This window comes from Ophidiomyces ophidiicola, assembly GCF_022830035.1.
Source record: "Ophidiomyces ophidiicola strain CBS 122913 chromosome Unknown scaffold_23, whole genome shotgun sequence".
Taxonomy (NCBI): domain Eukaryota; kingdom Fungi; phylum Ascomycota; class Eurotiomycetes; order Onygenales; family Onygenaceae; genus Ophidiomyces; species Ophidiomyces ophidiicola.
The window spans coordinates 49,469-74,570 of NW_026054663.1; the positions used below are offsets into that span (position 1 = coordinate 49,469).

At 50.2% G+C, this 25,102-nt stretch overlaps 12 protein-coding genes across 12 annotated transcripts; 7 read left to right on the forward strand and 5 right to left on the reverse strand.

The window, feature by feature from the left end:
- Nucleotides 1-226: 226 nt before the first annotated feature.
- On the forward strand, nucleotides 227-1,330 carry LOZ57_005020 (uncharacterized protein; the record flags this gene model as incomplete). Its single annotated transcript, XM_049254057.1, has 3 exons — nucleotides 227-671; nucleotides 722-941; nucleotides 991-1,330. 3 exons carry the CDS (start codon nucleotides 227-229, stop codon nucleotides 1,328-1,330), a joined length of 1,005 nt encoding a protein of 334 aa, XP_049106904.1.
- Nucleotides 1,331-2,226: 896 nt separating this feature from the next.
- Nucleotides 2,227-3,488, forward strand: LOZ57_005021 (uncharacterized protein; the record flags this gene model as incomplete). Its single annotated transcript, XM_049254058.1, has 2 exons — nucleotides 2,227-3,201; nucleotides 3,255-3,488. 2 exons carry the CDS (start codon nucleotides 2,227-2,229, stop codon nucleotides 3,486-3,488), a joined length of 1,209 nt encoding a protein of 402 aa, XP_049106905.1.
- Nucleotides 3,489-3,686: 198 nt separating this feature from the next.
- LOZ57_005022 (uncharacterized protein) lies at nucleotides 3,687-6,380 on the forward strand (the record flags this gene model as incomplete). The annotated part of the gene is made up of 1 exon (XM_049254059.1): nucleotides 3,687-6,380. The coding sequence occupies one exon, from the start codon at nucleotides 3,687-3,689 to the stop codon at nucleotides 6,378-6,380; it is 2,694 nt and encodes an 897-aa protein (XP_049106906.1).
- A 423-nt stretch (nucleotides 6,381-6,803) lies between these two features.
- Nucleotides 6,804-7,608, reverse strand: naa30 (N-alpha-acetyltransferase 30; the record flags this gene model as incomplete). Its single annotated transcript, XM_049254060.1, has 3 exons — nucleotides 6,804-7,070; nucleotides 7,139-7,321; nucleotides 7,405-7,608. The coding sequence occupies 3 exons, from the start codon at nucleotides 7,606-7,608 to the stop codon at nucleotides 6,804-6,806; spliced, it is 654 nt and encodes a 217-aa protein (XP_049106907.1).
- A 561-nt stretch (nucleotides 7,609-8,169) lies between these two features.
- On the forward strand, nucleotides 8,170-9,575 carry LOZ57_005024 (uncharacterized protein; the record flags this gene model as incomplete). The annotated part of the gene is made up of 6 exons (XM_049254061.1): nucleotides 8,170-8,306; nucleotides 8,410-8,556; nucleotides 8,616-8,712; nucleotides 8,769-9,233; nucleotides 9,297-9,418; nucleotides 9,473-9,575. The coding sequence occupies 6 exons, from the start codon at nucleotides 8,170-8,172 to the stop codon at nucleotides 9,573-9,575; spliced, it is 1,071 nt and encodes a 356-aa protein (XP_049106908.1).
- A 920-nt stretch (nucleotides 9,576-10,495) lies between these two features.
- On the forward strand, nucleotides 10,496-11,693 carry HEK2 (RNA binding protein, heterogenous nuclear RNP-K like protein; the record flags this gene model as incomplete). Its single annotated transcript, XM_049254062.1, has 2 exons — nucleotides 10,496-10,892; nucleotides 10,993-11,693. The coding sequence occupies 2 exons, from the start codon at nucleotides 10,496-10,498 to the stop codon at nucleotides 11,691-11,693; spliced, it is 1,098 nt and encodes a 365-aa protein (XP_049106909.1).
- A 957-nt stretch (nucleotides 11,694-12,650) lies between these two features.
- LOZ57_005026 (uncharacterized protein) lies at nucleotides 12,651-15,079 on the reverse strand (the record flags this gene model as incomplete). The annotated part of the gene is made up of 5 exons (XM_049254063.1): nucleotides 12,651-13,235; nucleotides 13,309-13,620; nucleotides 13,673-14,097; nucleotides 14,149-14,982; nucleotides 15,052-15,079. 5 exons carry the CDS (start codon nucleotides 15,077-15,079, stop codon nucleotides 12,651-12,653), a joined length of 2,184 nt encoding a protein of 727 aa, XP_049106910.1.
- A 642-nt stretch (nucleotides 15,080-15,721) lies between these two features.
- On the reverse strand, nucleotides 15,722-16,649 carry LOZ57_005027 (uncharacterized protein; the record flags this gene model as incomplete). The annotated part of the gene is made up of 2 exons (XM_049254064.1): nucleotides 15,722-16,181; nucleotides 16,240-16,649. 2 exons carry the CDS (start codon nucleotides 16,647-16,649, stop codon nucleotides 15,722-15,724), a joined length of 870 nt encoding a protein of 289 aa, XP_049106911.1.
- Nucleotides 16,650-17,064: 415 nt separating this feature from the next.
- LOZ57_005028 (uncharacterized protein) lies at nucleotides 17,065-18,455 on the forward strand (the record flags this gene model as incomplete). Its single annotated transcript, XM_049254065.1, has 2 exons — nucleotides 17,065-17,932; nucleotides 17,998-18,455. 2 exons carry the CDS (start codon nucleotides 17,065-17,067, stop codon nucleotides 18,453-18,455), a joined length of 1,326 nt encoding a protein of 441 aa, XP_049106912.1.
- Nucleotides 18,456-18,823: 368 nt separating this feature from the next.
- Nucleotides 18,824-20,456, reverse strand: LOZ57_005029 (uncharacterized protein; the record flags this gene model as incomplete). The annotated part of the gene is made up of 4 exons (XM_049254066.1): nucleotides 18,824-18,882; nucleotides 18,938-19,083; nucleotides 19,136-19,501; nucleotides 20,353-20,456. The coding sequence occupies 4 exons, from the start codon at nucleotides 20,454-20,456 to the stop codon at nucleotides 18,824-18,826; spliced, it is 675 nt and encodes a 224-aa protein (XP_049106913.1).
- A 1,745-nt stretch (nucleotides 20,457-22,201) lies between these two features.
- LOZ57_005030 (uncharacterized protein) lies at nucleotides 22,202-22,920 on the reverse strand (the record flags this gene model as incomplete). The annotated part of the gene is made up of 2 exons (XM_049254067.1): nucleotides 22,202-22,819; nucleotides 22,876-22,920. 2 exons carry the CDS (start codon nucleotides 22,918-22,920, stop codon nucleotides 22,202-22,204), a joined length of 663 nt encoding a protein of 220 aa, XP_049106914.1.
- Nucleotides 22,921-23,160: 240 nt separating this feature from the next.
- On the forward strand, nucleotides 23,161-24,635 carry GRP2 (Glycine-rich RNA-binding protein 2, mitochondrial; the record flags this gene model as incomplete). Its single annotated transcript, XM_049254068.1, has 7 exons — nucleotides 23,161-23,182; nucleotides 23,262-23,435; nucleotides 23,548-23,655; nucleotides 23,715-23,845; nucleotides 23,906-23,983; nucleotides 24,056-24,112; nucleotides 24,162-24,635. 7 exons carry the CDS (start codon nucleotides 23,161-23,163, stop codon nucleotides 24,633-24,635), a joined length of 1,044 nt encoding a protein of 347 aa, XP_049106915.1.
- Between the last annotated feature and the right edge of the window lie 467 nt (nucleotides 24,636-25,102).

Genomic DNA, 25,102 nt, shown 5'->3' on the forward strand with positions numbered 1-25,102 from the left:
AAATCTTGCAGTGCACATGTGTAACTCCAACGTAAATGATTCTCCGTTCGGATTGGGATGGCCTCGATTCGTTGATGTACGGAGTACACAGTCAAGGACGGGTGGGAAAGCCATCCAGCACAGCCACAATTATGTAGTTATCAGTCGCAGGAGTTTCGACCGAGAAAATGCTTTAGTTCAATCCAACAACAAACACCGTCGTCCTGGTCACATTCACATCAATATCATGCAGCAACAGTCCTTCTACGAGAATGCTATCCCCATCGCCATATCTGAACTTCGAAGTGATAAACAAATTCCTACCCTGTGTCAGTATTTCGATGGTGGCCAATGTCGTGTATTCAAAGTGATCTTTACAGATGGTGAGAGCTGGGCTGTGCGAGTGCCTCTTTTTGCCCATGCTTCACAGAACAATGTTATACAGCTTCTCATGTCTGAAGCTCATATTCTTGAAGAGCTTGGATTGGCAGGGTTCTCTTGGGCTGCAAAGCTCCAGGCCTGCAGTTTCACTTTCCATAATGCAATCAGATACCCCTTCATTGCATTGACATGGATTCCAGGCAACCAGCTTTCATGGTCTGATGAATTTCCAACGCGACCTATTCGAAATAAAATCCTGGATCAAGTTGCAAAGTTGCACATATCACTGATTGAATGTACTAAGAAAGCCAGTATGTTCGATCCCTTATTTGTTCAGACCAAAAGTTGCTCATGATTTTAGGGGGATCTTCCCTAAAACATTTCACCCGGATAATCAAAAATAAGATTTGTCGAGTTCGCGAGGGCCTTTTTCCAGAAATCACAGAGCAGGACTGCTCTGATCAAATGAACATTCTCTCTAATGTTCTTGTACCAGAACTTGATGAAGCGCCTTTTGCCATTGACCATGGTGATATATCACCACGCAACATACTCATAGATGGACAGCATAATGTCACAGGGTAAGTAGAGATTTTTGATGGGTCACAGTTAAGATGCTAACTGGTGAAGCATTATTGATTGGGGGTTTTCATCACGGGTGCCTTTTCAACAAGCAGCCTGTTTCCCTCGATTTCTCCACTCCCAGAACATTGACATAGCACCAAGTTCTACCCTTCTGAAAGACCGGGAGATGTACATTACCTCCATTCAATGCCAGAAACCATCAACAGTAGCATCGATGATGATTCAAGTGCTATCATCCAAAAATGCTGACTTTCAAGACTGCTTTCTGGAATCGATCGTAAGCAAAGGTATGCATCGACGACTGGCACGTAACGGATGGAAGCTTCCATCTTGCGGACAAGGTGACAATGGGGAAGGTAACGAAAGCGAAGGCAGATTTGTCTGATCTGTTCAAAATCATATTCTCATATACTGCATAGCTGGCAGATCACGATGCTGGCCTTTTACATCTAGGGACGGGGTACATGAGTTATGTTTTCAATTTCAAGCTTCAGGGAATATATTTTTAGCAATGCTTTTTCAAAATCATCATTCCAGTTGTCTGGTTTCGGATTACATGCCACAGGAAGGAAACTTTTTCAAGAATCTGATGATTCTTGTTACATTCCAATATTCTCAAGAGGAATTGAATAGGAGAATTATTTTTATCTAAAAGATTAAGATGATGAATATTATTATTAATATAGAAGAATAAAGTATAACCAGTACTTAGGCAAAGGTCTATTTTATCATTTTTTCAATCCATAATGAGCGCCATCAACAGAGGTGTAAACTACCACAATCCTCCCCAGATGAGTTGTCAAATAAAAGCGACACAACTAGGAATGTGAATAGGAGGCTCATGATTTTGCCCGCAAGGGTCTGGCAGCACGAAGTAATTAGTCTTTTGAGAGCTTTTGTCAATTATTTTGGGGGATAACCACGCAACAGCCTCGGGTCTCCTGAAATTCGTTTCGTTATCAGTAGCAGGCCATATGACCTCTCTCTGCGAGGCAGCTTATTTTTCCACACAACGTAGGCAATCTGTTTAGGGGACCCAAACTCTTCCAGCTCGTGATCAAACAATGCAAACATGAATTGACTCAGATGAGGTGTTGGCCATAGCCTTCCAAACGCCTCCGACGCCGCTACTTTTCCTTGATAAACAGTCTTGCTGTTTTGCTGGGCTGCGGGTCTCAGCCATCCTCACCATGACCTATTTTATGCGTCCTTGACCATGCTATGCCTTGCTTCTGCTCCCCAGTACCAGAGGCAACGTATCGCAAAGGGATACAATAGACAATGACGTCGATATTTCTCGTCGACAATACGTTGCCGGAGCCCGAATCCGACTCAGTCGAGCCCCTTAGCCCTTCCACCAGCAAACAAAGCAAGTCTTTGGCAAAAAGGATTACACGCAGCTCTGTCAGAAAGAACCTTGCCAGGAGGAAATATGCGAAGTGGCAACAAGAACGATATGATACGCGCGACGGAGCGTCGAGCAGGGAAAACTCTCTATCGAGGAATACAACCCTTCGTGAACCAATCGTGCAAATCAAGCGGACACAACAGACTATTGACAGCACTGATGGTGAGGTAACGGATGCAGAATCCTTACTCCCTGGCCATGGCTCGCAGAGCGAAATCGACGTCCTCTACGAAAACCAGCGAGGATGGTTCTTCTTTGGCATGCCCCATTACTCCGAAAAATCCCTCCTAAACCTCGATCCGTCCGCGTGGCTTACCAAGAATCTCGAAGTAAGTCCCGTAGATATTTCTAACGCCCAGCCCCCAGACCCGAGCTGGAAATGGGCGTGGCAGACCTGGTATATCGATATGTCCTACGACGTGGACGAGGAAGGATGGCAGTACTCATTTTCCTTCGCGTCGAAATTCGCGTGGCACGGAACGCATCCTTGGTATCACTCGTTCGTGCGCCGGCGGCGCTGGATTCGGAAACGAGTGAAAACGGGTTTGGCGTCGCGTCAGACGGTTCTTACGGAAGATCGGGCGCACGCGTACTCCGCGCTGGATGAGTTCATCACCGCACGCACTGGGACCGGGACTGCAGAGCCGAGTACCATTGCTGAGGACCGTGCAAGCTACGCGAGCTGGAGTCAACTGGACCCGGACGAAGAGATTTCGCCGGACGAGATTACGAATACTGTCGTTTTGATGAAAGCAGTGAGGAAAGCTTCGCTCGATAGAGAGAAGATAGAGGCTGTGAAAAGCTTTGTTCTTTTGGGCGAGGAGGAGCTAGTGCTCCTTGAAGACAGAGTATGTTTTGCTTCCCGTCGTCGTTGTTAGATCTTTTGCTAATCCCGTCACAGATACCGGATATTATGTCCGCGCTTGTTTTCCACACCTCTAAGCGACAGCTGGCCGAATTTCTAGTTAGTAAGATCGAGGAGATCCCTAAAAACACCGACGATGAGAGCGCCAGATCCAAACGGGAGTATCTTATCAAGGCCGTTGATGCTATTCACCGCCAGGATAAGGACTTTGAATTCTGGGAAGATACCGGCCCTGCTGTTGGTTCGGATAAGGGCAAAAATGCGTTCTAGAACCCCATTAATAGATAAACCCTATGCTTTCCTTTATTCTTTTGTACAAAACATTCCCCATGATTGTATTTTATCATGTCCCCGCCATGCTGTAGTATCACCATCCGCTTATGTAATCACAAGCTGCCTTTTTTCGACTTTAAAATGTGAACAAACATCAATCGACGGCAACGCTCATTGCTCTGCGCCCCCGTTCCAATGTTGTCAGGTAGCCGCCATTGCATGAGAACCAGAGCAGCTGCAGCTTCAGTCTCCGAAAAATTCGTCCTGCCGAACCACGAGCCGCTCCTTTTTCTATACCCTCGTTGTCTCTCATCCCAGGTCAATGGATTTTCTACAATACCAGCAGGGTTCCCATTGGGGAACAAACGGCGATCAAAGCTCATATGTAAGAGCAGCTTACGACAATCTTATTGTGATAAATTGGTGAGACATTCGTCCCAGCTCACCGCGTCCGCAAACCACCTACCATCCGATACCCAGACTGTACCTCCTCCAAATGTATTCGCCTCATCGACCGAGCCGGAATTGAGCGCGGCGGATTCGAGTACGCCTTTTGGAAGGATAGACTTAGATAATAATTTGACGACCCCCGGTTCGGCCATTGAATCCGTGGACCGCGATCCTGGAGGGTTAACTCGCCATGTTCAGCCACATGACTATCAGGATACACATAGGGGAGGGGGAGATGGAGTACCTCAAAATTCGCGAAGTCCATCACACGCTTCATCCAACAGCGGGCGGTCTCAGCAAAAGGGAGCGCACCAAAAAGGCGGCCTACGGACAGCTACAGGGAAAAATAGCTCTGAACCCACGGACTCCCCACCCCGTCACCATGGCTGGCTAGGCATCTCAAAACTATTGCACCAAGATATATCCAACATACCTTTTGACCCAAACGACTTTCACGAGTGCTTGGAAATAATGAATATGATGCTCGTAATCGCAAAAGACAACGCTGAAATCCAGGACACCAAGAATACAAGTCAAAAGATCATCGAGTTGTCCGAGTACGATGTCGTTAGGCTCGCGGGTGATGATTTGGAGAACTCATGGGATATCTCGGTGGTTAGCGGCTGTCGAGTTCATGTTCTTCCCCGAGGTCCCCAGGATCGAGGACCCATGCGGAAACTTCTCTTGTCGGGCTCGCCCAAGGCTATAGAAATGGGAGAAGACCAACTACGGAGTAACATACACTCGCCCACGGAGCCTGCGCTCCCGCCATTTACCCGCTACGACAAGCAGGGCAATAACTCCCTTATCCGCTCAGTTTGGACTGGCCGGCGAATGAAAGCTGGAAATGAAGGCGATATCGAGCGCACCCTACGTAATTCTGGATTATGGTCAAAAAGACCGGGGACTCTATTTCACCGCCGAAGACCACGGGTGGATCGAGTCGACCAACTGCCGGTTCCAGAAACATGGACTATTCGAAGCCTTGCGGATTATGTTGAGAGTGTCACCAGCTTTCGCCAGACTAAAGCTCCGCAACGGATTATTTACGATAATGGAGACATTCATGCACAAGTGGTTAAAAATATTCTTCTTCGGCTTTGCCATAATCCAAGCAATCGAAAGTTTTTCTCGGCACGAACCATGAATCTTGTTATGTCCTACCTTTACCACCATAAATTTTTCCAAGAGCTTAAGGATTTATTTCCCCTATTTGAAGAATTCTTTACTACTCAAACCTTCAATACGCTATTGAGATCCGCTGCCGCTAATTATAATCTTGGTTTGTTTAAATCATATTTAAGAAATATGAAGGAATACCGAATCCAGTTGAATGAATATTCCTGGCTCGCCTTCTTGCAGGCCATAGGATCACATGATATTCGAGCGAATATTCTCGACCGGATATATCGGGAGGGAGTTTTAAAAGACCCCAATATCGTAAGGCTTGCTGTGAGTGCAGCAGTTCGCCACAAATTTCGCGTTCATCTAGAAAACGGAGGCAGCGGATCCACTTTCATCAAAGCAATGAACAATGATTTTGGAGAAGACTGGATCTCCACTTCTGCCGTTAACAAGTTGGTGCTGGAGACATCTCTTGCAAAAAACCTACAAGCCCGTAATGATATCCTCCATTACTGTTGGCAGAGGGAGCTCAAACTTGACACCATTACGCTGAACAATGCCCTTCTTTACTATGTTGAGATGAAGCATACGAGTTACGGAATTCGGTTCTTCGCGAAGTTTACAAAAATATACGAGGCAAAGCCGAACTTGTTAACTTGGCAGCTGCTTTGGTACATGGGCTGTCGCAGGAGGGCATATGCTCTCTGCCGGGCGATATGGAGGCATGCCTGCCTAGAACGCTCAGCGACTGCTGGTATTATCAAGATGGTCCTCCGGTCTCTTGCACGCCCGCTAGAACCGGGCCATTCGTTGACAGTTGGACAGCGATGGCATACTCACCTGGGGAAAATTGTCACTGGCATTCTTCCCAGTTCAAATAATACGGACTCCGCTGGGAGACTGCCGTTTGACCCCAAATTGGCGACCGTGGAAGATTTGTGTTCGACTAAAGATGAGCCTTTTCTAGGATGGCGGGAGAAAGCCGCTGAGCAGTTGATTCGAAAGGATCTGGGTGCCGCAGCGACTCATATGCCATCCATTCCGTTGTCGGATATGCTGTTGAGAGCGAGTAATCGAGATACTTTCTGGCCCAAGAAACACATGTTTGATGTTCTCCAACAGAGAAAAAATACCATACCTTTCCCTGTTGAGCCTAAATCTACCACTCGTGAAGAATGGGCGGAATTAGAGGCACGCCATAGCAAGGATATCGCCGCTGTTTATACTCGATGTGAGAGGGAAGATGTAGTGACGCTGCATGATGATTTACCGGATGTCAAGGTTGAATATGAGCCTCACGACAAAGCCCCGTGACATCTTCATGTTGATATAGTCTCCTGGTTGTTCTTTACCCTAATTCTATGATGATGATGATGATAAAATTATCGACTTGGTTATAGACACCTAAAGCCGCTTTTGTGTCATTTCGTTGATTGTCTGATATACTATACACTGGGTGCATTTGTTTGGTGTCTCGAAATGATTCTCTCGTCACAGCCTTCTGTATATTAGATGAGAGTATAATGCGCTGGAATGCGCATAAAAGGGTATATCGATTGTGATAATAACAATTTTTTATCTAGCCGCCTATTTCGAGTTCAAGTCCATTAAACATATTCCTGATGCGAGATAATCCGTGAGGCTCATAATGATTTTATCCACCTAACAAAAATGCTACTTTTGCCGTTGACTCATATAAGGTGTACGCTGCAGTGCACAAAACCTCCTCGAGTCCCGCTAAACGATGTGTCTTGCAGGATATTCGCCATCCTCATGCAACGGTAACCCGTCATAAGAACCCTGTTCCCCTGGCGCTTCGGGAGTATGGGGCCCACCACAACCAGGAGGCTCAAGCATGCTCACCCCTTCCTTTAGATATAGGACGAGCCGAAACGCAGAATTCCCATTGAGGTAGTATCTGTGTAATCGTTTGCTGCGGAGGAAGCCAAGCCGCTCGTAGAGTTTCATGGCGGGTGTGTTTGTTGTCTCTGTCTCCAGGACGATCTGGCGATTGGACGCATTTTAGCAGATGTGATTTCCAAGGGAGCCAAGATATGTAAATAGAAACATACTTCGTCCGCATCCCGCGCGATCATGGCGTCGATGGCCATGCAGACCAGTTTTGTGGCGATCCCTTGCCCGCGATACTCCTGTCGGACGGCGAGCATGGCGATGTATCCCCGCAGCGGAACTCCACGGTGAGGTTCCAGTTTCGATACGACAACGCCTGCAAGCTTATTGCTTTCATCCATGGCCTAGAGTCCCACATAACAAGAAAGGGGTTCAGCGTTAGCTGCGCTCTGCAAAAATGGCGGTTCTGGAGTTCCCACAAACGAACCATGAAGCATAGATCGCCCCACTGATAGAGGAAATATCGATAGACATAGATGCTGTACGGCTCCGACAGGTCACTCGAGATCAACTGGCGCATTGCCGTGACGTATTCATCTTCTTTGGTGCCATCATACTGGATGTATTGGAATTTCGCAGGTGCAGCCGCAGACGAATCGTTGGCGGGCGAAGACGGCGCGGGGTCGGCCATTCGCTCGTCTGGGGGTTCACACAGTCACGTACTTCAGCTTCTGGCCATATGCGGGAGCTATCCACGCTGTATTCCGGGGTCTCGAAGCTCCTCTGCGAGTCGAGCAATGTGCATGATACTCCCGGCCAGGTTATCCGTCATGACATAATCAAGCCGAGCGGCAGATAATAATGCGGAATGCTCGCATACGGAGGACGGGGCTTAAGGTCGGTCTCGGAGCTTCTAGCGCTCTTCGAACCCCATACTTAGCTCTGGACAGCTAAGTACATTAGCAGCTGCCGAGGGCCAAAGCAAAACGGTAGCCCCGCGCCTCTCTCTCCATATAAGAAAATAGACCGCCGGTCGAGAACGGCAGCTTGGAGGGGAAAAGGCTTGTTCGACGAAACAGTATATATATCCCAGTGGTGCCACCGGGAATTTCAATTGCAGCTGCCTGAGAATCATACGCTTCTTGTTGCGGAGGACAATAGAATTTTATTCTAAACTAGATAGACCTTGCCACCCTTCTCTAATATTTTGAGCAAGCAAACAAAAGGCAAAGGAGCCTTGAACGGATTAAAAATGACTGCCAAAGATACCATGAAGGCTGTGGTTTTTAAAGGTCCGCACGCCGTCGCGGTGGAAGATCGTCCAATCCCGAAGATACAAGATCCAAATGATATCATCGTCAAAGTCACATACACGGCACTTTGTGGCAGGTAGGTGTGATTTAATTATTGAGTCATAGTAACGCAAACAATTCTGGCTAGATTCTGAATTCAATGCGTGATATGATGAAGGGTGCATACTGACCTGGTTTAGCGAGCTCCATGTTTACCGTGGCCACCAACCCTCTGATACGGATTTTATTATGGGCCATGAATATACCGGCATTGTGCAAGAGGTTGGAAGTGAAGTCAAGACCGTAAAGCCAGGAGACAAGATTGTCAGCCCATTCACATCATCATGGTAAGAGCGGCCCCCAAACCAAAGAATATCCCTGGCCTTTGATGCTGATTGTGGATTAGTGGAAAATGCTTCTACTGTAAACAAGGCTTCTCATCGCGATGCGAAAAGAGCCAGCTACTGGGTTCCAAGTCTTTGGATGGCGGCCAGGCTGCATATGTAGGCCCTCATAAAAAAACCTTACCAAGATAAAGCCAAGCTGATGCAATGTCAAGGTGCGGATGCCACATGCCGATGGTACGGTGATGAAGGCTCCAGAGGGTATCAACGACCATGCCTTGGTTTTGATGGCAGATATCTTCCCAACAGGCTATTTTGCCGCCAGTAATGGCTTCAAGGAGTTCACCAAAGAGCAAATTTCGGAATTGACAGTTGTCGTGATCGGCTGCGGACCCGTTGGGCTCTGCGCTTTGATCAACGCAGAGGAATACAAGCCAAAGCACCTCCTTGCTGTGGATGCAGTTCCAGATAGACTGGAGCTAGCTAAGTCACTGGGTGCGGAGCCGTGGAATTATAAGACTGATCGAGAAGGATTGAACAGGCGAGTGCGAGAACTGACTAGCAATCGTGGTGCTGATGTGGTCATCGAAGTTGTTGGGCTGAGTCCAGCGTTGAGGATGGGGTTCGAACTCCTTCGACCATGGGGAACTATCAGAAGTGTCGGCGTGCACAATGGAGAGGTAGGCTATTCTCAAATATCTACTATTTATAATAGGAAACTAAATCTATCCGAACGAAAATAGATTCCATGGACTGGGAGCGAGGCGTATGGGAAGAATTTGAAGATCCAGATGGGCCGGTGCCCCGTACGCTCTATCTTCCCTCAGGCACTGGACATGCTAAAGAAAAAGCAGCACCTTCTTGGGTATACAAGAGCCCAAAATTCTGTTTGTATGCGCGCTACTAACGTGAGTCATAGGTTCATGGCAGACAAGATCATGCCGTTGAGCCAGGCGGTGGAGGGGTACAGGATCTTCGACAACATGCAGGCGCAAAAGGTGATCTTCGATGCAGCGCAGTAGGGGTATATGTATGTATCTCGTTGTTGGCAGCACTGGCAGGGGCGAATGAGCATGTAGGGCGGCGCGGTGGTGCATGGGGGTATCATCTCGGGGAGTCATGTTAGGTAGAAGCAGTCGATTTTCCCAGCTTTGACGGGACAATGAAAGTGTGACCAACCGGCAGCAGCTGGTCCCTGCTTTGACAGCCGGCTCTCTCGCGCGGTGTGGCTGATGGTCTCTTTGTGTGCGGCCTCACGCCCTTCGCAAGCGCGAGACAAGGCAGCAATGGCCCGTGACCGTACCGTACCGCGATGCCGCCAGACACGGCCGCTGATTGGCAGCCGCAGCGCCGCGCCCGTCCCAGGCGGTCAGCCGTGCGCCTGCAAAAAAAACAGCGCCCACCACCACCACAACCACCACCACCGCCGTCGCCGCCGCCGCCGCTCGCGCTGTCCTTCGCTTCTTCCTCTCCTCCTCCTCTTCCTCTTCCTCTTCTTCCTCCACCTCCCACCTCCCACTCCGCTGCCCTTCTCCCTCCCCTTCGCCGTCTCCCTCTCGTCTTCCCTCTCCGTCCTACTCTCCTCGCCTCGTCGCCCTGTCCCACCTCGCCCTCGCACGTCTCCTCCATTCGCCACACACGACCCCAATCCATCCCTCACATCCATCCATCCTGCCTGCTCCCAACACCCTTACTGCCGTTCGCGTCGCGTCCCTCTTGCCTTGCGCTCTTGCTTCTCTCCCCCGCCCTCGTCCAACGTTACCCTGAGCTGCTCCCCGGCTTGCTAAAGCGTAAGCGTCTGTCGTGCTTTCACTTTGGTGGTGAAACCAAAACTCACGCTTGTGACTCCAGGCTCCAACCAGCCCCTCTTACCTTTCCAAATCACTTGTCTCTGTGTCTCCGGATCTCCGCGTCTGTCGACTCATCAACCCTCTTTGCCAAAATGTCTGCTACCGAACAGAACACCGGTGCTCCCGGCCCCGATGAAGTTTTGACCGAGTCCTTCAACCGCGTCAACCTCAACGACCAGGGAGAGGAGATGATTCCCAAAACCGAAGAAGAATATGCGCAATCTGTCCTGACCCTCCGTGCTATTGTCTCGTCCAAGGAAGCCGGCGTGATTATCGGCAAGGCCGGCAAAAATGTTGCCGATCTTAGGGACGAAACTGGTGTCAAGGCCGGCGTGAGCAAGGTCGTGCAAGGTGTGCACGATCGCGTCTTGACTGTTACCGGATCCCTCCAGGGCACTGCTAAAGCTTATGGCATGGTCGCAAAGAGCTTGCTTGAAGGTGCGCCACAGGTGGGAATGGGCGGAATTGTTCAAAACAGCGGCACGCATCGTGAGTCCTCCCACGATTTTCCGCGTCTAGTCTTATACACGTCAAAGATGACTTGTAGAAAAGAGCAGTGACCCATATGCTAACACTTTGCGCCATTTAGCTGTCCGTCTTCTCATCTCGCACAACCAGATGGGGACTATCATTGGCAGGCAGGGCTTGAAAATCAAATATATTCAAGATGCTTCCGGAGTTCGCATGGTCGCCCAAAAGGAAATGCTTCCGCAGTCTACTGAGCGAATCGTCGAGGTGCAAGGAACCCCAGAAGGCATCGAAAAGGCCATCTGGGAAATTGGAAAGTGTCTTATTGACGACTGGCAGCGCGGGACCGGAACCGTCCTCTATAATCCCACCGTTCGAGCCAACGTCGGAGGTAGCCAGATGAACAACACATTCATAGGACCAAATCCAAGCTCTTATGGTGGAGGTCGCTCCTACAATCGCACTGGAAATGGCGCCGATTTTAGTGACGCTCCTGGTGGTTATAACCGACGCCAGAATTCAGATGGACAAAACCGTGGGATCCCTTTGGTCACCGAAGATGGTGAAGAGATCGAAACGCAGAACATCAGTATTCCTTCCGATATGGTCGGTTGCATTATTGGCCGAGGAGGCAGTAAAATTAGCGAAATCCGAAGAAGCTCTGGTGCGCGTATTTCGATTGCAAAAGCTGCACATGACGAGAGCGGCGAACGAATGTTTACGATCATGGGAAGCGCTCAAGCGAATGAGAAGGCCCTTTATCTTCTTTACGAAAACCTTGAGGCTGAAAAGATGCGACGCAGCCAGCAAACTCAGGAGTGAAGTCTTTAATACACATGCCTTCACATCTGGGCTTATGGAAGCGTTGGAATAGCAGTTGTGAATTGAACATCTGTGGTTGTCTTTTGCCGTTAAGTTGTCCGGATTACGAAGCCCAGACGATTTACGATCAACATTATCCAATATTTCGTTATCTTCGCCATTGACAAGCTGCTCACATACTCGAATCCTCGACCCATGAGCCACTCTGAAATTCGCCTATCGTTAAACATTGGCCATTCCGCGGAAACAACAACTATGGGTTCCATGTCCATACAACCAATTCTTTCCACTGCAGTATCCCTCCCGCCCTCAGCTTCCTGCCTCGCCGATATCCTATATCTGACACTCCTTCCCACCAAAGTTCTCGTTACCTCCCCCTGCATCTTTTATGCCCACAGCTCAACGAACACCCCGTCTCTTACTTCTATCTCCTTCATATCCCTTTCCGGAGAACGCGAGTTCCACGTAATCCTCTGCAGCTTTATGGCGATTTACCTTTGCTAATATGCCATTATCCATTCTCCGTGCCCCACCTTCTTATCCCATCTGGAGCTGGTATGGTATACAATATCCATCTATTACTCTAGTCCCTTCACTTCTTACCCTACCGCTCACTATGCGTTCTGTGCTCGTCAAACTGATGCATGTGGCTCCCTTGATCCTTAGCACACCAGTTTGTGGGCACATGTGCTAGGGATGGACCTGTGAATCTTCTTTAAAAGTCTCAACCACAAATTGACCAATCCCAAATCCTTTTACGCTACGGCCATAACGTATGATATTACAGTCAAGTATTTAAATAGCTCTAAGAATGAAACGACTGGGCCTCAGGGCTTCATTTAATCCATTATCTTAATATATATATATCCATTATAGCTCTCATTTACATATTAATGTACTACACTTGAACAAGTCCTCCAAAACTAGAACCTGGAGAAAATACGAACTACATACACACTAAAACAGGAGGTCTGGCACAGTGGCGTCCCAATCCAGATCATCTAGCCAGCTCAAGAACTTCTCACTTGTAAATTGATCATCAATACCAATTCCGATTTCTGGATTGTCGTGTGGCAGTAGTAGTTGAGCCTGTTCTAGGTTAGAACCGGGTGGCTGCTGCATCTGCTCGTCTCCAGGACGAGTCATCACGTGCGCGCTGCTCTCAGCACCCGGAATCATAGCCGCCGGAGAGATCTCCACTGCACTGTCCCTCCCCTCGGTTCCAATTCGACCATCCACCGGGAGCTGTGCATGCTGGTGCGGGCGCCCATGCGATGACTGAGAGTGCTGAGACAGGCTTGGCTGGTAGTTCAACGCGTCATCCAGCAGTCGGCTTAACACCTTGGTGATGTCAACGCACACGCGCGAGGTTGCAGTGGGCGGCAGCGTCGCGGTTTCAAACCAGGATATGATCCGACCTAGGTCGCGGATGATCTGGGAGCGGGGGAATGTGATGGTCGAGGGCCAGAGGGAGGCAGAGAGGGTGGATTGGTAGAGCTCGCTGGCGAGAACGCCGGAGGCCGGGAGGCCGTAGAAGAGGAACTGGGGGAAGGGATGTTAGGCAATTTGAGTTGTGGATTATGTATCAGAGTGGGTAGAATAGGGTAGGACGTACGATCCAGGAAAAATTTGTTTGCATTTCGGGTGTGTGTTCGGGTTGTTTGAGGAGATGGAGGACTGTTGATAGGAGTTGCATGGAAGTATTTAAAAGAGAGGAAGATTCAGAGAGGTTTTGCTGGCATAGGATACGTTGGATCTGGAAGAGACCGTGGAGGTATTCGAGATAGATTACTAAAATGGCGACGCAGGAGAAGGGGTCAAGGGTCTTCCAGCAATTGACATCGTATCGAAAATCATGTGGAATGGAAGCCCAAAGATCTTGACATTCTTGGTATGTTTTGCTGAGAGACGAATTAGCTTCTTTTAGCTGACCAGGATTTCTTGAAAAGGAGAGAGATGTTAAGAACATACTAGAGAACCTCAATGAAGTTGCTGGGTTTCCGGCCCAGTGACAACTCAAGGACCTTCTCTCGTTGAAGGGATATGATAAATCGAACTCGTATCACCGTTGCTGATCGTATCCTATTATCTCGAGTAGCGTCTCGATTCCAACCGTCTTCATCTAGATTTTGAAGAGCTGCCGTCAGAGCATCGCCTTGTAAAATCAAGCTGTTATCGTCCAAGTCTAATGGAGGGCCAGCGTCGCAATATAGACTTTGAATTCGCGGAGGTCTGCCTAGAAACGTGGCCAGATTCTTATCGGACCGATATGCTGCAGTGAAAATCCGTTTGCGAGTCTGAGAAAGAAATAACGGGATTCCTTGACCAGGAGGCTGCTCGCGGTGGTAGCCCATTGAGAACATATCAGAGATGAGATCACCAAAGCACCTATAGACAAGGTGACCTGGATAACGTCAGTGTGATCCAAGAGCTATAGGGAAGTGGGGATAAGTACTTGTTTCATCAAGGACCATAGAGATAAGGACACAGTGATTGTATTCGAGCCAAATGGTGAGGTCATTAACTTTGTCATGCTGTCGACACATTTCAATGGCATTGTTACTAGCAACGACCATTTGCGTAGAAAAGGATTCATCGATCTCTATCTCCCCATCGGCAAAACGTAAAGACTTGTCGCCTGTGTGGGTCAGTGAATTAACCACACCTAGCCCCGCCAGAGCAAATATAAGGCCAATGAACTCCCACCGAAGATTCTCTCCTGTAAATAATTGGAAAAACTCTTCTGCACTTGCAGTGGCAGAGATCTCGAGCGGCTTGGCGGTGTTTTGGCATATCTTTCTGTACAGATTTTTCTGGCGAACATTGGATAGATCCTCAGTTTCCAGATGTGCCCGTGCATATTTGACTGCGCCAAGGGTCAAAGACGCTGGAACAATGCTAAATAGTCCCCGTTCGTAGTAATACCCAATAAGTTTCTCATACAGATCGAACGAAGTGATTAATTTTAATAGCTGTGACTGTAAAGAAAGTTGCTTGTTTTGCCAGCGAGCAAACTCCGGCGGCAGAGGTTGCATTGCAAGATGTGACAACTGGGGGACCGTCTCATGAAACACGGATAGAAAGCTTGTAGAGCCGAGATAGGCGTTGTGGCCTGTCAGTCCGCCATCAATATTGCTATTTGAGGGTGAAAGAAGCGATGCGCCTACTGAGTCACCACAGGCGGGCATAAGAGGCGATTCTGTGCCTAAGGGTGCTCTTTTGCGCTTTTTTGGTTTATCTGGTTCATTTTCACTACCAGCAGCAGGCTTTAGGCGTTTAGTCAATGGCGCTGGGTGATAGTAGCACTGCGTCAGGTAAGTATTACATCAACAATAGCAAAAAGCAAGGAAGCCCTTACTTTCGATATAATCCCCCGAGTCTCGCATCTCTTACATATGGGGGTCGTATGGTCGCATTTCACCTTAGAGATCCGGCAGGGCTCGCACGAATGCGGTTTGCCGTTTCGACGAAACATAAGCCCTGTATCTTTACTGGTAGATTTCATTGGAGTATAGCATAAGGGAGGAGCCGGCGATTATGAATCATTGGGATCAACCAGTTTCTGGGGATTTGTCGGCTCTGGCCGGACTTCGCGTTCCTCAGCAGCGGGAATTCAGTATAGCTCTGGAATCCTAACCCAGCTTAGCTCGTAGGTCGCATTGCAGGGCGTTCTGGCGTTGTAATCTTGCAGTTCCCGTTATTACCGGGCGACATGTCGTCTGTCGCATCCAGCCGTGTTGGAGGGATTCCGTTGGCTTTGAAGCTGGAAGGAGCTTATCGATCTTATCAACCGGCGACCAATCCGATAAGGGTCATATGACTGGTGACTAATAGATACCTTGGCATTTACACGCTAATCCGCTACGGCGTTAGGGCGGACGGAGTACGGAGGAAATCAAAGTTTGAATACACGCAATATTAATGATGTTCAACGACGATAACATATTAATCGCAGAATTTCTACCCAATACGAAAGGCTTTCAAACAACAGTACTATTACCTCTGCGCATCTGCCTGACCAAAAACTACTATTCCGCCCATATCCGACCCTGCCGCAGCCTGCTTGCGCGGATCCGCTTGACCTGAAATGGCACGTTGTCGGGCGTCTTCACCTCAAAATTCACAAGAAACTCATACTTTGGGACTCTTGGGACCACAGCCAATGCTGGTAGCACACAACGCTCCAGCAGGTGGCCACAGTAATCGCCTCCGGTCAATTCGTCTTTCATGAACGATACCCGAACGTTGCGAAGCTGGGGTAGCTTGGCAAGCGACTTTACCACTTCGGACCAAGTACCTTCGTCGAAAATCTCCTCAAGGCCATCGCATTGCAGAGAGCAGGTGATTGCGAAGCGGATATCGATCCAGATAGAACGAATGCAATCCGTGCGCTGGACTGGAAGGCCAAGAAACATCCGGTCTACGTCCACGGGCGTAAAGGCTTTAAATATCGCTTCTGAATAGAACACGTCTATGGCTTCGGAATAACTATTGTGTATTCTGTTAGAATGCAGCGTGGGAGAGGGGAGGCTGGGTAGTTTCTCACATCTTCCTGCACGTTTGAAGCAGTGCTATGGGGATAATGTCGACCCACTGGATCCGCTGTGGAGCACGCGGCTGTTGCGGTTCATTATGGTTGTGAAGCCCAACTCGATGCCAGTCGGTGCATCTCACGGCGAAGGGCCTCTTGATCGGTCTCCCGCCAAACACATATGAGTAAATCTCCCTTCGTAATTCTAGCGGCAACACAAAGAATATGGAGTCTGCCTGTGGCTGGTAAATTAGGGGTTGCTTTTTCCGCCGGTACACGGGCAAGGGTGTTCCATCAGGCAATGGGAGGGTCAAAGGGTGCCTCAGTTTTCGCGCTTTCAAGGCCTTTTTCCAGCGCTGGTGGGAGTCCTTGAAGACCCCGTATAATGAAAGGTAGTACAATACATCTTTGAGCGTGAAGTGCATGTTTTAAAGCGACACCCCTTTTTGTTTCGTGGATTGCTGTTGATATCGAGTTTCACGCGTCCGCTCACGTGTGGCACAGCCACACGGACCCACGCTGTGGGCCTGATTCGCGGGCCCAAAAAAGCTTAGCTGCCGGCCGCTTTGGGTGGCGCCTCGCCGTCTCAACCTCACAGACCTGAGGCCATACGGAGCACGGAAGATTCATATTCCAGTGATGAGGATGTATACTCCGTATGCGTACACATCTTGTTGATTGGACGATGCTGCTGTATCCGGGTATTGTCCGGACGGCCGTCCAGTAACACAAACAAGTGAGTCATTGTTTATCATGCTCTTGAATATCTACAATGAACACCATCTTCCATCAGTTTGACTCTATACTCTATCTGCCTTTGATGAGCTCTGGATATTGAATATGAAGCGGTTTCTCTCGAAATTAAAACGGGCCTTCCGGCCTGGCAAACCACGCCCCCTACCACCCCTCGCCTTTCAACCCACGACCGATACCTCCTTGAGCATTGCACATGAACCTTCTCGGCTTGAGAGACTTCCGCCTGAACTCCGACGGATGATATTGTCATTCATGAGTCTTCGAGACCTGAGCACGATGAATCTGGTATGCCGCACTTTTTACGAACAGTATAAACTTGATCGCACATTTCTGCTGCGGCATTGCCTCGAAAATACACTGGAAAATGTCACAGTGGACGCATGCTCCGCATACTGGTCGGGCAAATTGGAACTTCACTGTGGCATCTCACTTGAGAAAACATCCGGTTTCTTCGAATCCTATCGAAACAGGCTGTCTGCCTCTCAGCAGTCATTAATATTCCCAGAAAAACTCAGTGAAAGGGTCCTGAAAGATATGATCAGATTTCATTATATGGTCTGGAATACGGCAAAGCTTTACGCAACCACCACAATGGCGAATCTTGCTGTTGAAACCAATGAGCCACAGAGTGTTTCTCCAAGCAACACTGAAGAAACCCGTATTGTACGTGCTCTTTACCGATTCCAGGTATGCTGCAACATTTTTGGTAAAGGGTATGAGCGATGGCGTGCTAGTGATTTTCGTTCCATTGAGTCTATTGATATTTCAGTGATGTATTTTGACCTATTCGAACCATGGGAAGTCGAGGAGATTGCATGCATCCATCATTTTATCACCCAGCAATTCAACCAGATTTTCGATGCGATTTCATGGGATGTGAATGAGAATAACCCCAAATTTGCTGATAGACGCCCTCCAACACCAGTTGGGGCATTTCATCTAGAAGATGACTGTAAGTTCTAATACTCTCAATAGCTCCCACTGGCTTATAGCTGATCGCCACATCAAAATCACTAGATACCAGAGAAGAGCTTTTGGAGGGGGTAATATCTTGGGGTCTTGAATTTTTAGATATTGCCCTTTCAATTAAGAATCATGACCACCTTGTCACGGTGATGCAAGACAACATCACATATGTTTGGGGCAACTTTCTAGGCTTTTTTGGCCCCTTCGGCGAATCGGCACAAGACAACCTGCGGGATAACCACCTGTCATTTCGCCATGAGAAGCAGGACCGTGCCGAGCCTCTGCCATTTCAGGGTGACGACGCATCACTCCCGCCGTATGCTTGGACAGTAATTTGGAGCGGAACTTACAGCAATTACTATGGATACTGCATACGCAGCTCTTTCCGCGATTGGGGATATATTTTTTGGGATAAGCATCGTCTTGCACATCCCTCTCTGATAGAGGCGTTTGAAAGCCAAAACTCATACTATGATCCAAGGGCAGATCATTGGTATCATTTGTTCTAAGGATTTTCTATGGCCATCAGCGAAAGACTCTGCAGGTGGGCTTGTTTCCAGGAGGAAATAATTATATTGGTCAACGGTTGATTTTCTAATTATCAAGGTCCCAGGACATACAACACTAATGATACTATTTCATGGTACCCATACGTACCGATTATACCTCCTCATATTACTTATAATTTTATACAGGCGATATTTACAGCTTAAACTATGCATAAACACGAGTGGTGGAGCCCAGGAATCTAAAACTAGACGTGTTGTATGAGGATACCAACTGTCATTAGATACAAGATGATCTGGAAACCCGCTTTTACCAATAGCAAAAATGCGAGATACACTGTGAGCCTCACTACACTGGGCTATTTTTGGGTCTAAATAACATCATCAAAAACCTCGGGATTAGCTTTGCCTGGATTCTTGTTCCAGAGGTCTAATATCGATTCAATTAGTCAGTCAAAAGGACCTCTAAATAAGAATATTCTCACCATTATGGCTTCTCCTCGCCTTCTTTATAGCGTTTCTTCCACTGACTATTTGTTTTGAAGCCTCCTCGATATGATTTTGAATGGAAACTTTATTCTCAAATGCGTTCTGGTATTCACCAAGAAAGGAAAGTCGTGCTTCAGCCGCCCTACAAAGGCTGCTTAGCATAAGATAACCTACATTGCAAATAGAAAACTGACGCTAATGACATTTGACCCCATATAATAGCTAACCTAGCACGCTCAAGGTTTTCATCCGGATCACTTGGCTTGGGATGAGATGCGGAAAAGGCTAGATATGCTTTATGGGCCCTGCCTTGCTCTTCTGCTTTAGCTTTGTAGTCGTTGTACGCTGCCCACATTTCCGGCGTCCATTGTGGAATTTGTGTATATTCTTCTGGAGAGATAGTTTTGAGCCAGTTCCCCAGGCTTGTTACAGCTTCCTCTTGCGGGCAAAGATCTAGACTTATTTGCCGAATAAGAGTGTTTAGGGACTTCAAAGACTCAATGGTCGACTGCGATTCAGCAGCAGAGTTAACAGTTGGAGTCGATCTCGTCTCACTGTGCCTGCCAGAGGAGATAGAAACGCTATCCTCGAGTAAGGGGATATCTTGCGGCAAGATCTAGAAACTCATCACAGATGATTATCATGCCATATGTATAAATGCACCTAATTCACCACGGATTAGGAGAGTGGTAGTTACCGGTCGGGCCGGCGGCGACTCTGGCGACTCTGGCGACTCTGTTGCGACCCGGCGTCCGCCCCAGCAGTCAGTCAAAAAGGCCACTAAACGATCACACGTTCCACCTACAAATCCTTGCCGGATAGAATATACAGAGCTTTTTAGGGGGGAGCCTGGGAACTAAAACACTTGCTTTCCAAGTCAAAGCAGTACGGCCACAAAAAAAAGAAGGGCCTTAAAGTATGGAAACATAAGGGACAATTCATGTCCCTTGAGCTCAGCAGAGCCTCAAGGAATGAAACGCAGGTAGTGGTAGATCTGGAATCACAAGCGGGTGCGACGTGGTCGACGCCCAAGTAGTATGCATGGTCGAGGCACTTGCATGACACTAGATTAAGGACTGCCAGCAAGGCAGGTATATCATCATGTATTAGAGAAGGGAGCACTGCGACCTTTTGAAGTAGCTGCATGCTTACCCAAAGAAATGGCCCTTCTCATGTATGCATGTATGTCTGTCCATGGAACCCCTATGTCATAAGGGCTTAGTGGTGATGCGTAGTTCCACTCAACGGGGCGGAAAAGAAAATAGGACAAGGGGCAATATCTTCCACCCGTAAGGGGGAAGCAATGGGTAGCAATTCTTTTTAGGTCAGGCTGCTCAAGGAGCATATTTACCCATTTTTGAGGCTTCATGCTTGGCATGTAGTTAAGTAGTGAGTTATGTCACTAACTCACGTTAAAATCACTTGGATCAAGTTCTGTGAATTAGCCAGGTGCTTAGGCAAGGACTCTTCGGCGTCAGAACCAAGAATATTAGTTCGATACCCCTTGGAATTCATTTTGATGCATCTCTGCTGAAAGACAGTTTCCTATCCAGACAGTATTGCTGTACAAAAATACTCACAGCAAAACGAACGACACCAGAGCACAGCTTTAGGTGAGGTGTCTGCTGCGCCACATCCCTTCCAGCACCGTACGTATTGGAACCCGGGCTGGGAGGTGCATACGTTGCGCGGTTTGAATGGGTGCTCGAAAATTCCCCTGACCCTCCTGGGCGGTCAATGCACGGTGGAAGCGCATCGAACCGGCCTCTATTGGGGCACCTCGTACCCTTGCCCTCGATGGCCTCTTTGGCCTGTTGGGAGCATTATGTCGAAGTGCCAAACACTCAGCTACAAACATGACCACCGTTAGAAACCTTACGACCTTTAGGCCTAAAGGCACTGTTCGCGCGTAGTGTAGCTGCAACGCACTATAGCAGGCTACGAGCCCCGACACTCCATTGAGTTCAGATCTTGTAGTGTGCAAGCAGAGCCGCAACTCTAAAAGGTAAGACAGAAGCAAGAAATCCTCGAGCGTCCAGACAGGGGGGCAAATGTAAGCCTCTAGTTGGCTTACCAGCTTGTCCCACCCAACTAGAGTGGAAGTGTCGGAGTATCTGGCACCCTTGAGTGGTTGCACCCTTTTTGCCTAAGTTTTTGGCCTAATGGGGCTGTCCATAGTTAACACTTCCCGGCAGTGCTACCTAACGAGCTAGTAGTAAGCGCTCTGATATGTGGCCTTTTTTAATTGCTAGGCGCGGTTTTGATATAGCTTGAGGAGGCCTGAAGCTGATAAGAGGGATGGAATTTCCACGAAAGGACTGGTGTGCACTCGGGCATCATGGTTCTGGGGCTGGTAAGCCGCACTCTTCGGATCGAGCCGCAAGCAGCGAGGCGCTCTAGGGTATTTGCAGCTCTGGCCGCCGGCTCAGCATGTCTGTGACAGGTAGCATCGGGCGCACGCTCAGCGGAAATACGTGTGGGACTGGCCATCGCTGCTTTCGTAGGGGATACGCGACTGTCAAGGCTCCCCTGTATATATTCGCGACCACAAATCGCAGAGTATCAACTCAACTGCCTATAAAAATGTAAGCAGAGAGACTATTGACGGATTATTGATCTGAAATCATATTCCCCATTTTTTTTGCCATGTTTGCATTATCGGAAGTGACAGATCATTTTATATCTCAGTGATGGAAAGCCTCTAACACGAGATGTCTGAGGCACTCTTCTCCAGCGGCACTCCCAGCCAGAATCCGACAGATCGCAATCACAACGACACGCATGCATTGAATAGTTCGTCATTCGTACCTGCGACGCGATCGCGCATTATCGCCCACCGACTACTGAAAGTGGCACATCTGACAGTTCAGATCTCGCTTCGGCCGCCACCAAACAAACAAACAAACAAAAAAAAAGCCATAGCACGGGGCGCGCGCCACTGATGCACGCAATGATAATAAGAATAATGGTGCCCGGTGCGTGGGATGGCGGGGACTATGGGTGTGTGTGTGTGTGGAGTGCAGATTGTGTTTGCGTGCATGCTGCAAGGGACAAGGGGGACGTGCGGCGATCGCGGGGGGCAGATCGGGCGGCGGCGCGGGGAAGCCAGAGACCCAGTCGGCTTGGGTTGGTTGGCGTTGCGCTGGAGATGACGAGAGAATTGTAACGAATAACCACTAGATAGGTAGGTAGTTAGTGGGCTAATATCTCCGAGAGCATACTCCAAACTGCCACCCTCTCAGCCTCTCCGCCATAGTCAACTACTCGCGGCACTCCTGCTCCCTGATTTCCTCAAACACATCCAAAAACTGCCCCGGCGCGCCCGCGCCCTCGACACGATACCGACCCTGCACCACAAAGCACGGCACGCCCTGCACGCCGCGCGCGCGCGCCTCCTCGACCTCACGATCGACGTCCTCGCCCCCGCTCCCCGTCTCTAGCCACTCCCGCACCTCACGCTCATCCAACCCGGCGCGCACCCCAGCACCCACCAGCACCTCGATCGCCGTGATATCCTGCTCGTGCTCGAAGTACGCGGCAAACAGCTGCTCGACGACGCGCGTCTGCACGCCCTGTTTGTGGCCGAGCTGGATCAGCCGGTGCGAGTCGCGCGAGCTGCCGGTGCGCCCGCCGAACCGGAAGGCGATGCCGACGGCGGCGCCGGCGCGGGCCACGCGCGCGTGCATGGCCTGGGCGCGGTCGGCGCCGAAGCGCTGCGTGTAGTAGGCCTGCTTGTCGATGGACGGCAGCGGCGCGTGCGGGTTGAGCATGAACGGCTGCCAGGTGATGGAGAAGGTGTCGGTGGCGGCGGTGTCCGGGTGCGCGGCCTGGTAGAGCGCGATGGCGGCGTCGAGGTTCTTTTTGCCGACGTAGCACCACTGCAGACGGGAGTTAGGTAGGTAGGTCTTGTAGGGAGTTGGGAGGGCCAGCATACCGGGCAGACGGTGTCGGATACGACGTGGATGGTGAAGTGCGGCATGGCGATGCGTCAACGTGGGTGGTTCTCGCGATTCCTCTGAACTATGTAGTTAGTTAAGTTAATATAGTTAAGGAGTGCTTACCAATCCCGCGCTGCTGAACCGGCACGGCGATCGTCCCGGCGGGGTACATACCTCCAGCCCGTACAAATAACTACCCGCGGCCACCACCAGCCAGCCATACAAGACCAGCTACACCATAGCGACCATACCACCATACCGTTGACACAGCAGACTTCACAATGCCCCGCATTCTACTGACAGGTAGCTACTCTCCCCGCCGGACCGTGTTTGCGGCGCTGGAACCCTACCGGCTAATGACAGAACTACCCCCGGCACGCAGGAGGCAGCGGCTTCATCGCCGCCCATGTCCTAGACACGCTGCTGCAGCGCGGCCACTCCGTCGTCACCACTGTGCGCTCGCCCGAGAAGGCCCAGCGGATCCGCGACGCCCACCCGGGCGTGCCGCCGTCCACCCTGGACTTTGCCATTGTGCCGGACATCGCGCAGCCTAACGGTATGAGGAATCATCCATCCCCTGCATGCATGTGGCCGACGGGGGGGGAGGAACGGAGAGAAAAAAAAAAGGCGTTAGACTGACCTGGTTTGGATTGCAATGGCCACAACAGCGTTCGACAAGGCGGTGGTGTCGGAGCCGCCGTTTGACATCGTCATACACACTGCCAGCCCGTTTCATTTCCGCGCCACCGACGTGGAGGAGGAGCTGCTGAAGCCGGGTATGTAACGGCGCGAAAAACACCCTGCATTAAAGGTTTCTGTTCTAACGCCAGCGCAGCCATCAATGGCACCGTGGGCATCCTCCACGCCATCAAGAAGCACGCCCCGACGGTCACGCGCGTCGTGATCACGTCGTCGTTCGCCGCGATCATCGACGTGAACAAGCCGGCGAGCTATGTATACACCGACGTAGGGCAATGTCTGGGCCGCTTTGCAAGTGCCAACCCATGCTGACGATTGCCGAACCAGGACGACTGGAATCCCATAAAGAGAGAGGAGGCCGCGAGTAACGCGCGCACGGGCTACCGCGCCAGCAAGACCTTCGCCGTAGGTCTAGGCCTGCCTTGTTTCTGTTTCTAGGCACCACTCGGCCGCACGCACGACTAACCGGCATTGCAGGAAAAAGCCGCCTGGGATTTTATCGAGAAAGAGAAGCCCAACTTCACGCTCGCCACCGTAAGCCCGCCACCCTTCTATGAAAGCAAAAAGGCTGACTACAGCATAGTGCAACCCGCCGCTGGTCTCGGGCCCGGTGGTGCACTACCTCGCGTCACTCGACGCCATCAACACGTCCAACGAGCGCATCTGCCAGCTAGCTTCAGGCCCCGGCGACGCGATGGCGGCGCGCTGGCCGGCCGACGAGGGCACGCTGTGGGTGGACGTGCGCGACATCGCGCTGGCGCACGCGCTGGCGGCCGAGAAGCCCGCGGCGGCCAACCAGCGCTTCTTCATCGTGGCCGGCAACTTCAGCAACGCCGAGATCGTGCGCTGCATCGCGGACGGCGTGCCGGCGCTGCGGGCGCGGCTGCCGCGCGGGCGGGAGTGGGAGGAGGAGGGAGCCGGAGACGGGCAGAGCGAGGTGAAGGGCGCGTTTGGGTTTGATAATCGCAAGTCGCGCGAGGTGCTGGGGTTGACGTACCGCACGTTTCGGGAGAGCGTGGTGGACACGGTGCAGAGCGTGCTGCCGCTGTTAGACTAGAAGTTAGTGGTCGTGAGTAGAAGCCAGTAGTATGTTGCTTCGATGGATGACGGCTGCGCTCCGTGAGTAGCCGCGCACTGCAGCAGCAATAATAGATGATAAAATCATCGGGGTCTTTCACTGGAGCCCACGGGTCGGACGAATGCACACGCGATTGGCCCGCCGGCCAGCTAACCAGCCCGTAGCGAGCTTGAGGTCTTTTTTTCCCCAGCATTATCTCCGAGGCTCCGCGACGGTGGAGCGGGTGTGGCGAACGGCGGGATGGATGCAACGTGTTTGGCGTGAGTTAAAATGCTAGCCGGCGGCTCGGGGACCAACGAACAGGTTTTTTTTTGCAAATGATATTTTAGTAGTAGTATTTCTCGTCGCTAATAAAATAAACCCACGGCGGAATTTCGAGCGAGCCAGCTGGCAGCAAAGGCCGGACGAGGCGCCCCCCTTTTAAACGGGCGGGAAATCGTACGAGC